The following is a 10,922-nucleotide window of genomic DNA, read 5'->3' as shown; positions in this document are numbered from 1 at the left end:
TTGAGACATTTGTCATACCAAGAGGCCAACTTTTGTATCTCTGTGTCGTAGAAGTCTGCCGCCTGAGATCGGAACCAGTGTGTGTCAGCCGTCTACACATGTATGTTGATTCCACGCTATGACAAATGTCTCAATTCCGATGGTGGATATGTTAAAAAATAGCTCAACACTATTGCTATATTTTTTCCAATGAATCTTTCCATGAAATTGTTTTCTTTCTGTAAACGGCCCCCGGGAAACTTGCTTTCTAGACTGCTCTTCTAATTGTGCTCGACTGGCCAAAATTTCTATAAGCATTTGTTTTGGCATTATAAACGTGATGGAAGAAAAAGATTAACCTTTTTATCTGCACCCATGAAAATTTGCTTGTTAGCTTCCTTCGGGCTAGATCTCGGCACTACCGTAATTAAGCCGATGGAACATTACTACCTAGGACCGGTACTTTTTTCGCAGCTGAAGCGTATAAACCAGTATCCAAATTTTACATAATTAAGTTTCGTTCCAATTTGTTTGAATAACAGGTTGTTTTTGGATCACTTAGTAAGTCTAATGTTATTTTGCTGTCTGTCTGAGGCGGTATTAATAAGTTCTTACAGTAACTCTTTCCATGTCAGGCTATCCCAAAATAAAATTTTATTTGCTCAACATAATCACATTTTAACTGTAAACACTTACACAACAGCCATACAGTATTCTTTGCTGTATATAATTTTATACTTTTCCGTTAGGCTGAATAATTTGTTTTCAGCTTCAATAGCCAATTCACAAACTTCTTGAGGAATATTACATTCATAAATTTTTTTACGAACTCCCTAATTATCATTTCATTAGTCATTGTTCACTCTGGGGTATGTAACATTGACAAATATTCATCAAATTAATGTGATAAATTAATATTTCCTTTTCTAGTAAAAAAGCGAGACATAAATTATTGTATGCAACTCGGTAATTATTATACCTAATAATTAATACACCATGGGGAACTTACAAAACGTCGGGCCACAGGCCCTCGGTTAAGCAAATTTGTTGCCCTCAGTGCTTAAGTATCAACATAATACCCTTTTATACATAAATAACTATATTAATTGTTTTATAATGCTGTTATACAAAAAATAGCATAAGAAACACGTTTGTAGTGGTAATGATATTGGTGATGGTGGTAGTGGTAATGGTAGTGGTTGTGGTGTTGATAGTGATGATGGTAGTGGTGGTAGTAGTGGTAGTGGTGGTGGTAGTAGCAGTAGTAGTAGTAGTAGTATTGGTGGTGGTAGTAGTAGTGGTGGTGGTAGTAGTAGTAGTCGTAGTAGTAGTGGTGGTAGTGGTAGTAGTCGTAGTAGTAGTAGTAGTAGTAGTAGTAGTAGTGGTGGTGGTGGTGGTGGTGGTGGTGGTGGTAGTAGTCGTAGCAGCAGCAGTAGTAGTAGTATTAGTAGTAGTAGTGGGAGTAGTCGTCGTCGTAGCAGCAGCAGCAGTAGTAGTAGTAGTAGCAGCAGTAGTAGTAGTAGTAGTAGTGGTGGTGGTGGTAGTAGTAGTAGCAGCAGCAGTAGTAGTAGCAGTAGTAGTAGTAGTAGTGGTGGTGGTAGTAGTAATAGCAGCAGCAGCAGTAGTAGTAGTAGTAGTAGTAGTAGTAGTAGTGGTGGTAGTGGTGGTGGTGGTAGTAGTAGTAGCAGTAGTAGTAGTAGTAGTAGTAGTAGTAGTGGTGGTGGTGGTGGTAGTAGTAGTAGTAGCAGCAGTAGTAGTAGTAGTAGCAGCAGTAGAGGTGGTAGTAGTAGTAGTAGTAGTGGTGGTGGTGGTAGTAGTAATAGCAGCAGTAGTAGTAGTAGTAGTAGTAGTAGTAGTAGTAGTAGTAGTAGTAGTAGTAGTGGTGGTGGTGGTGGTGGTGGTGGTGGTGGTGGTAGTAGTAGTAGTAGTAATAGTAGTAGTGGTGGTGGTGGTGGTGGTGGTAGTAATAGCAGCAGCAGTAGTAGTAGTAGTAGTAGTGGTGGTAGTAGTAGTAGTAGTAGCAGCAGTAGTAGTAGTAGTAGTAGTAGTAGTAGTAGTAGTAGCAGCAGTAATAGTAGTAGTAGTATTGGTGGTGGTAATAGTAGTTGTGGTGGTATTGGTAGTAAGTAGTAGTAGTAGTAGTAATTAGTAGTGGTGGTAGTGGTAGTAGTCGTCGTCGTAGCAGCAGCAGAAGTAGCAGCAGCAGTAGTGGTAATAGTAGTAGTAGTATTGGTGGTGGTGGTGGTAGTAGTAGTGGTGGTATTGGTAGTAGTAGTAGTATTGGTGGTGGTGGTGGCGGTAGTAGTAGTAGTGGTGGTAGTGGTAGTAGTCGTCGTAGCAGCAGCAGTAGTAGTAGCAGCAGCAGCAGTAGTGGTACTAGTAGTAGTAATTACTTACTGGCTTTTAAGGAACCCGAAGGTTCATTGCCGCCCTCACATAAGCCCACCATCGCTCCCTATCCTGAGCAAGATTAATTCTTATTCCTTTGCTATGGTCGTGCCAGAGAATCAGTCCCATTCCGAGGTTTATTTTAAGGTTTCGCAATAAGCTGTTTTTACGGTGATGGGTTGTTAGCCCTTCGCCCAACCCTCAAGCCGGAGGACCACCCCTCATCGGCTGTCCGTGACTGCTCATTCACTATATTCACAGCTGCCCTCCATATCTGGAGGCCGTCTCCTCTATCAGTAGTAGTAGTAGTAGTAGTAGTAGTAGTAGTAGTAGTAGTAGTAGTAGTAGTAGTAGTAGTAGTAGTAGTAGTAGTAATAATAATAATAATAATAATAATAAAAATAAAATAATTATCATCATCAAATGTCCTCATTCCGAGCAGTACTTAAATTCTAATCTTCTTCCCGGGATCCATATAATATGAACGTTTTACTGAGACGCATTTTTACGAATAGGTGTACACAGTAGATTCTCAACGTCATTTCAAATCTACATGTGACATCTAGTAAGCAACGGACAATCATCCGTGATCCAGGAGGGATTCGAACCTACGATTCGCAATTCACCGCGAATTGAGGCTGTACTTTAACATAACATGTGGATGATGTAAGTGTTGTTTATCTTTCAGCAAACAGATATTTTATTTACTAATTTTACTGAAATATGACAAACTCATGCACTACAAAGTACCTACGTAAATGCAACAGTTTGTTAAGGATTATTAATCTAACGAGACATCAATTTACGTGAATTATGACGTTAAAAATGAGTAGCATCTTCGTTATCAGATAAAATTGTTTAAAAACAAAAGAGATAAGTTTAAGGAAAGAGTATAAAAAAGAGCGCGATCTTCCACATGTCAAGCCATCGTCATGGAGATCTTATCGTGGATTTTACTCTGCGCTACACTCGTCGTGGGTCTTCTTGGTGCATTGTATTTGTATTTTTCAGTAAAATACAAGTACTGGAAGAAGAAAGGAGTGCCTCACCTACAACCAACTTTCCCTGCAGGAAATGTATCTGATCTAATGTATTCACGCAAGTCGATTGGAGAGGTATATGCTGACTTCTACAGAAAATTTGAAGGTCAGAGATTTGCCGGTATATATCAATTCCATTCTCCAACACTATTAGCTTTAGATCCAGAATTAATCAAGAATGTATTAGTAAAAGACTTTGACCATTTCCACGATCGTGGATTTCCATTCGACGAAAAGATTGAACCTTTAGGAGCAAATCTGTTTCAACTCAATGGAGCAAAGTGGAAAAGCCTCAGAAATAAATTGTCGCCTTCTCTTACGTCAGGAAAGATGAAGATGATGATCCAGATTATGATAGACTGCGGAAAAGAGTTGGGAAAGTATCTAGAAGACCCTGCCAGGAAACAAGACATTGTGGAAGTGAAGGATATTCTTGCGAGGTTCACCACAGACATCATAGCTTCTGCAGCTTTTGGAATTCAATGTAATTGTCTCAAAAACCCCAATGCTGAATTCAGAGAATGGGGGAGAAAATTAATTGAGCCCAGCTTTAATCAGAAATTCAGAGATTTGCTGTATCTGACAGTGCCAGATTTAGCAATTTCCTTGGGTATACCTAATATTCCTTCACATCTTGCAAATTTCTTCATAAAAGTTGTGGAAGAAACCGTTGGACATCGTGAAAAGAATAATATAAAACGAAATGACTTCATGCAACTACTAATACAGCTTTTGAATAACAACAATATTGATGAAGAAGAAAAACAAGTGACCAAAGGAGGTAAGTCGCAAAATATTATGAAATACATTTATGATGCGTTTCGGTTGAAATAATTAGAAAATATTGTAAATAGGTATTTGAAAAACACGTAATGCTAGCTAGTCGGAAATTTAAAAAATACTGAATTGCACATAATATAGTTAGAATAAGCCTTGTTTCAGCCTCATCTAACCACAGTTTTATTGGTTTGTTTCTATAAGAAAATATTATCTGCTTTTACATTCCGAGGCTTGAACTGTAGATATATCGACTTCATATACACTTTTTCATGAGGCCATTGATTTTTTCATCCTTATGGTTCGTATTATACCATTTGTTTTTGTATTCGTGCACGATGAATCTTACATGCGTAAATTCTCTGGTTTATTCAATTTTTCCAAGGCATTTAGCCTATTATTGAAAATATAATAGCATTTAAAAACTTCAGCTCTGAGTTCTATATTTTACAAATATATTTTAGTGACCAGCCCGTGATTCACCGTCGAAACAACAGTGAAGGTATGAAGGTACAGTGACTAGTTTGAAAATTTTATGTTGTGTGCATTTTAGTTTCAGTTTTTTCATTTTTGTACTTTTTTACAAGTCGCAAAATATTTGGTCATGATCCCTTCATTGATATAATTCAAAATCCAGACAGAAACCACACACTCATTCTGGGTTGCTTTTTCAGCGAAGAAAGATTTTCTTTTATAGTAAGTTATAGGTCTAAACCTACTTTTGTACTCATATTTACAAGGATGTCCATGAAATATTTAATCTCTTGAATAGTTTGAATTCATAGTACAATTTTGGCTTGACGCGTTAGTAATGTAAAGCCTTGGTTTTTCTGAACCGACGCATGCGACGTGCGAGGCGCGAGGCCCGCCGCGCATAAATCCGGACTACACGAGATATAGCGAGTGGTTTCTATAACTGCGAGATGCGGGATCTGCGCACTTCGCAGCCATAGAAACCACTCACTAGCTCTCGTGTAGTCCGGATTTGTGCGCGGCGGGCCTCGCACTCGCATGCGTCGGTTCAGATAGATAGATTTATTGATATTAGTTCACAAAAGTACAAAACTTAATAATTTAACAAAAAGATCTATATACAAATGTAGTTATACGTAATAAATATACATTTTCCTAAACTAATTAATTTATCGCAAATTTCAATAATTTATTGGTTCAAACTTGCACTTACGTCTGGTATGCGTCGATTCAGAAAAACCAAGGCTTTACTGAAATCAAGTGAGAGAAATTCAAGGGTACTTCGTCATTTAAGTTATTATAATACGGAATCAAGTGATAATATGAATGCTGGTCTTTTATTTTTTCCTCTTATTTGCGTTGTCAAAGAAATGTCCTTTATACATCGCTACTCACAATTTCCACTCTTCTATTATAACGCGATAAAATGCATTGTGACCGTATTAAAACTTAGAACACACTCAACATAATGTTTTTACACCACAGAGTAACTACGTTTATGTCGCTATAAGTTAGTGATTCCATTAGAGTTCTGATTTTCTGTACGTTAAAATTCTGAAAGTTTATAATTTACATAAAGTAAAGGTAAAATAGACAGCAAACGCGAAAAAAAAGAAAATAATTCCGTCCTGTATGTACAAGCTCGGAGCTGTAGGCTTTAACAGAATCTGTCCACAATTATTAGAAGAATCAAGGATATTGGAGAGCTTACAAGGAAGGAATGTCTTATAAAAGTTAGTACGTCACCAATAACGATACAAAAACTATTACATTGGTAAATTAAGTCTGAAAGTAATTCCCTTAAAATGCTACAAAAAAGAAAATTCACTGAATATGATGATGATGATGATGATGAGGAGGAGGAGGAGGAGAACGACGATGAAGAAGAGAAGGAAATGATTCTGACGAATGAATGTATTTTATCTTGATAACAGGGGATGTTGCCATAACGATGACAGAAGTGGCAGCACAATCCGTTATTTTCTTCGTTGCCGGTTTCGAGACATCTGCGACAACACTGAGCTTCTGCTTGTACGAGCTGGCACTTAATCCCGACATACAAGACCGTTTGAGAGAAGAGATCGACACTGTGTTGGAGAAATATGATGGAAATATCACTTACGAAGGAATACAGGAAATGAGTTACTTGGATAATGTTTTATCAGGTAAGTGAAATTATTAATCCTTCTACAGTGGGCCAGAGCGCGACGTTGCAACTATCCCAATGAATCACTATGTTAACATTAGAATATTACCTGGCTGACTAGTTTCGAAGTGATATTCTTCATTATCCATTGTTTATTTTTGTTTCTCATATAAGTTGTGTTTAAAAGGAAAATGAATCGTGAGATAATCAGTACTAATATTTAACATTAAATGTCGTACATTTTTCTTGCCCAGTAACAATCTATTCCCAAATAATATGGTATGTGGAGAATGAACCCTCTCCTATATGTACACATCAGAAAACAAGACTGAGCAATGGTTGGGCTATAACATTTTAAAGAGAATACTAATATATCAACTTACATATTGTAATTTTTAATCTACAGAAACTCTCAGGAAACACCCACCCGCACCGTTCGTCTTCAGGGAGTGTACGAAGGAATACAAAATTCCAGACTCTGAAGTCGTTGTGGATACAGGAAGTAAAGTTCTAGTTCCCATAATGGGTTTACATTACGACCCAAAATATTTCCCCGATCCGACGAGATTCGATCCAGATCGCTTCACAGAAGAAGTCAAGAAGACAAGACACCACTACTCTTATCTTCCATTTGGAGAAGGTCCTCGCATATGCATAGGTAAGTGTTTACCAAAGAAACACAGTAACAAGCAGTGAAGAGCTTCGTTTGGTTGTTTAAATGCTGCCAAAGAAAAGAGTACTATTTTTTTCTTTTTTCTTTCTCTTTGCTACTTTATTTTCTTTCTTTCTTCCTTCCTTCTTTTCTCTTTTCCTTCGTTCACTTTCTTGTTAATTTCGTTGCTTTGGCTGTAAGACTCATTGAATCCCAAGTATTCGAAACTGCTCGGCTGTTCTATCAGTTTATTATTCATTCATTATTTTGGTTTACGTTTCGAAGGTTGTCATATTATATTTACTTGTTTAGTATATTCATGCTTGTCATTTGTAAATTATCCTCTAATACTTATTACCTTTCTCTTACTTCTTCACTTTCTACTTTCATTTCTCTCTTCCCTTCTTTCTTTCTTTCTTTCTTTCTTTCTCTATTTACTTTTCAATCCTCCTTTGTTCTCCTCCACTGCATTTTAATTGTTTTTCTTACTTGTTTTCTTTTTAAGCTTCCCTTCGTTTTCATTTTATTTTTTAATTTGTTCTTGGTTCCTTTTAATCTTTATATACTTCCTTTTTCTTTCTGCCGTTTGATTTCTTCATTCCTCTGTCTTTCTCTACAATTATTCCTCTTTAGTTTACGATTAGTTAATTACCTTAATTGATTAATTCCGCTTTATGAACGAGGTTACTCAAAGACTAATGGAATTACATACTTCGAATACTTAATTATAATATCTTCATACAATTAATATTTCATATTTAATTAAAGGTAACTTCAAATAATTACTTCAATTTTTTTAGATGCACCAACAAGATCTGTAATACAACAAATCTATTCGTGTGTAGGCTTAAAACTTTAATTTCCATATATCAGATTTAAGGATTATACTTTATGTATTCAAGGCTTTAAGAGTGCGAAATAATTGATATACACAGAACATATATATACTGTATTCACCGAACTGCTTCAAATTTGAAAGTTAAGAGATCTCCAATTCCTATGAAATGGAGATAAATCTTTGTTTGCCAGAAAACGAGCCCTGATTCACTATATACAGAGTAGAAATGAAATAATCCTGCAGACTGAAAGGGATGATAGGGTACACTTAAATGGATAGAAAATCTGTAATAAGTTTTGTGATTAAATGCATGGTTAATTAGAGAATTAAGCTGCAAGTTTCAGCAGTCTAGCAACATCACCAATGCTTCGTTCTCCTCATAATATTGATGCAAGAGGTCAACGAACTCAAGTCTGTCTGCGAGGTGAACTACCCCCCACGTCCCTCTCTGGCTATAACGTTGCAACTTGGTCGCATCTTTCAGTGACTTCAAATTAATGTTCTTTTTAATTAAATTTACATGAAAAAGTCCAAGCTCTTGAAATATGCCAGAGGGATAAATGATTCTCCATTATATTTTCTATCGAAATGGATAAAAAAAAATCACAATTCTACTCGCAGTAGCTAGAGAATAAGCGGATGTTACACATTTGGACGAAACAGTTTTTTTTTCTGAGAGAACTATGAACTTGCCACCAATATGGTAATACACTTTTTGGTTACATATTACATGAGCTATTCGCTGTGTAAATTTGCAGGGTTATTTCACCTCCATTATGTATACTTAGAAACACTATTGCTTCAGTCACACCAGAAGAAGCAATCAATGAAAAATTATTACAAGTTTCTAAAAGTCTCTACTTCTTTGTTTCAGGAATGCGATTCGCTTTGCTGCAGACTAAAGTGGGTCTTGTCACACTTCTTTCTAAATACCAGTTCAATGTATGCGAGAAAACAGCCGTCCCGTTTGTGTACGATCCCAAATCATTGATACTTTTTATGAAAGGTGGCACATGGCTGCAAGTTAAGAACAGATCAAATTAGAGATGTGCCTAACTAGTATTCCATTAACAAATATCAACATTTATAAACTTAGGAATTGCTATTTTGTAATGGAATCCCTTAGAATAATGAATTATCTACCATTCTGCTTCAATACAAAACTATAGATTGTAATGATTCAATACGTGAAGTCGTTCACAAAATCAAATATTAGAGACAGGTACATAGTATTGATATTTCATACATTATAATTAAAAGCTTTGGCTTGTTTGATTGATAATCATTTTCAATTTATTTCTCTCTCTCGTTCGGGTGAACAGTATAGAGCAGAACAGGTGTCAAGGCTGACCGGCCGGCTAAGCGCGCGGAGATGGGGGACTCAAGACCGCGCGAGGCTTCTGTTCTGCTCTATACTGTAATATGCTTGTAGGCATCATTACGGTAGGCGACTTTGGAACAGTGAGAGTTCTGAATCCACATTATTTCTCTCCTTTTTTGACAGAGGCTTTCAAAATTGTTTTTATGCTGACATATGCCATTAGTAGTCAAGAATAGGGCACAAAATTTTGCCTTTTTCAATCTTTATTAGTGAACAAAGAAATTTTTTTAAGCAGTAAATATATTACTCCATGAAGAGAACGGCTTTACTTTTTCACACGATGAAAGATGCACTTTGAAATTCATCTAAAAGTCATCGCTTTCGGCCGGAATTGGTTCCGTGTAACCTTGAGTTCAGAATTTAGTATGGTAACCACAAGAACTCCACTATGAAATTACAAGTTACTTGTAATTATGTAATAAGATTTGAAAAGTATGTTTTATGTCAATGTATTTGCATATATACACTATTTTATTCTAGTCACTAAATAGCTGTCACATTTGTATTGTAACTTACTGTATTGATTTTTTTTATAAATGAATTAGGCTATGTATGATCGATGGTATACTGAAAACTGAAATAAAATATTACACTGATTAATTATAGAGTTTAAAATGTACATATTTAGTTTAACATTATGCATGATTTGTTATTTTCCTAGAAGATAGGATCACACATACACAAACTATCCCTTCCCTTCTTCTCTCCCGTCTTGTTTCTTTCTCTCGACAGCATAATCAAGCTGGATTTCAAGTTCTGTCATCTATGTCTGAAATCAGCAGTGTATGATGGCACACGGAGATGCTTTTAGCAGGGGAGGAGAAGTCCTCTTTATTATTCCCTACAAATCTTCCATACTCTTTCATACACAAGTTACACATATAAAGGGTGATTCATGGAGTAAGACCGCGGTTTAGAAATCAGTTCTGTATGTTATTTTGAGCAAAAAGTCATATAAACATTGATCCTATAACTAATATTTAGAAGCTACAGCTGTTCGAATCTTAAAAAAAAATAACAGGTTATGAGAAGAATTAAAAGGAATTAATTGAAAATACAGATAAATATTCCTACAACATATCTCTGTTTATGATGCAATCGCAACAACGATCCAATATCATCAATATATTGTGCTGGAGGAGGTACATAAACTGCATCCTTCACGTATCCCAAAAGAAACAAGCCTATGATTAGGGAGGCTAATGACAATAGGTCAGATCAGCGGCGCTAGCATGTCTGGTTCAACATTGTAGATGGTAAATTCTAATTTACGAAACAACAAATAATTCACATGGTGTCAAGTCTGGCGACCTGTGAGGCCAAGGGCGATAGGTCAGATCAACGACGGTAGCACGTCCAATCCAATTATATAGTAGACTGCAAATTCGAAAATGTCTCCGAAATAGCCTTTGTACACCTGTTACTGAATTTATTTACCTTTTCGCAAGCTACAGAACGCAAAACGATTTATGTTTTGGAGTTGTCATTTTTAACAACTTCTCCCATGGCAACAGAAATAATACCTAAACATTGAAAGTTTAGCTATCAAATATGTACCATTTTAAATTTCCATTAATACTTTATAGCCTAATCATCATAATTATAAAAGTGTTACCACGATTTTGAAACACCAATGTAAATTATCGATGCTCTACTTATATTTTTATACATAATTAAATAGTAATGGATCATATTTCTCCTACCTTCATGTCCGAATGGGTACTGATGAAGTTTGAAGTCAGCAAGAT

General features: G+C 36.1%; 1 protein-coding gene across 1 annotated transcript; it reads left to right on the top strand.

Moving 5' to 3' along the window:
- The first annotated feature begins 3,270 nt into the window (after positions 1 to 3,270).
- On the top strand, positions 3,271 to 9,774 carry LOC138692675 (probable cytochrome P450 6a14). The gene is made up of 4 exons (XM_069815796.1): positions 3,271 to 4,188; positions 6,092 to 6,322; positions 6,710 to 6,961; positions 8,668 to 9,774. The coding sequence occupies exons 1-4, from the start codon at positions 3,300 to 3,302 to the stop codon at positions 8,835 to 8,837; spliced, it is 1,542 nt and encodes a 513-aa protein (XP_069671897.1). The 5' UTR covers positions 3,271 to 3,299; the 3' UTR covers positions 8,838 to 9,774.
- Positions 9,775 to 10,922: the final 1,148 nt, after the last annotated feature.

This window comes from Periplaneta americana, chromosome 17, assembly GCF_040183065.1.
Source record: "Periplaneta americana isolate PAMFEO1 chromosome 17, P.americana_PAMFEO1_priV1, whole genome shotgun sequence".
In the NCBI taxonomy this organism is placed as follows: Eukaryota; Metazoa; Arthropoda; class Insecta; order Blattodea; family Blattidae; genus Periplaneta; species Periplaneta americana.
This window is presented reverse-complemented; position numbering and strand designations above follow the sequence as displayed.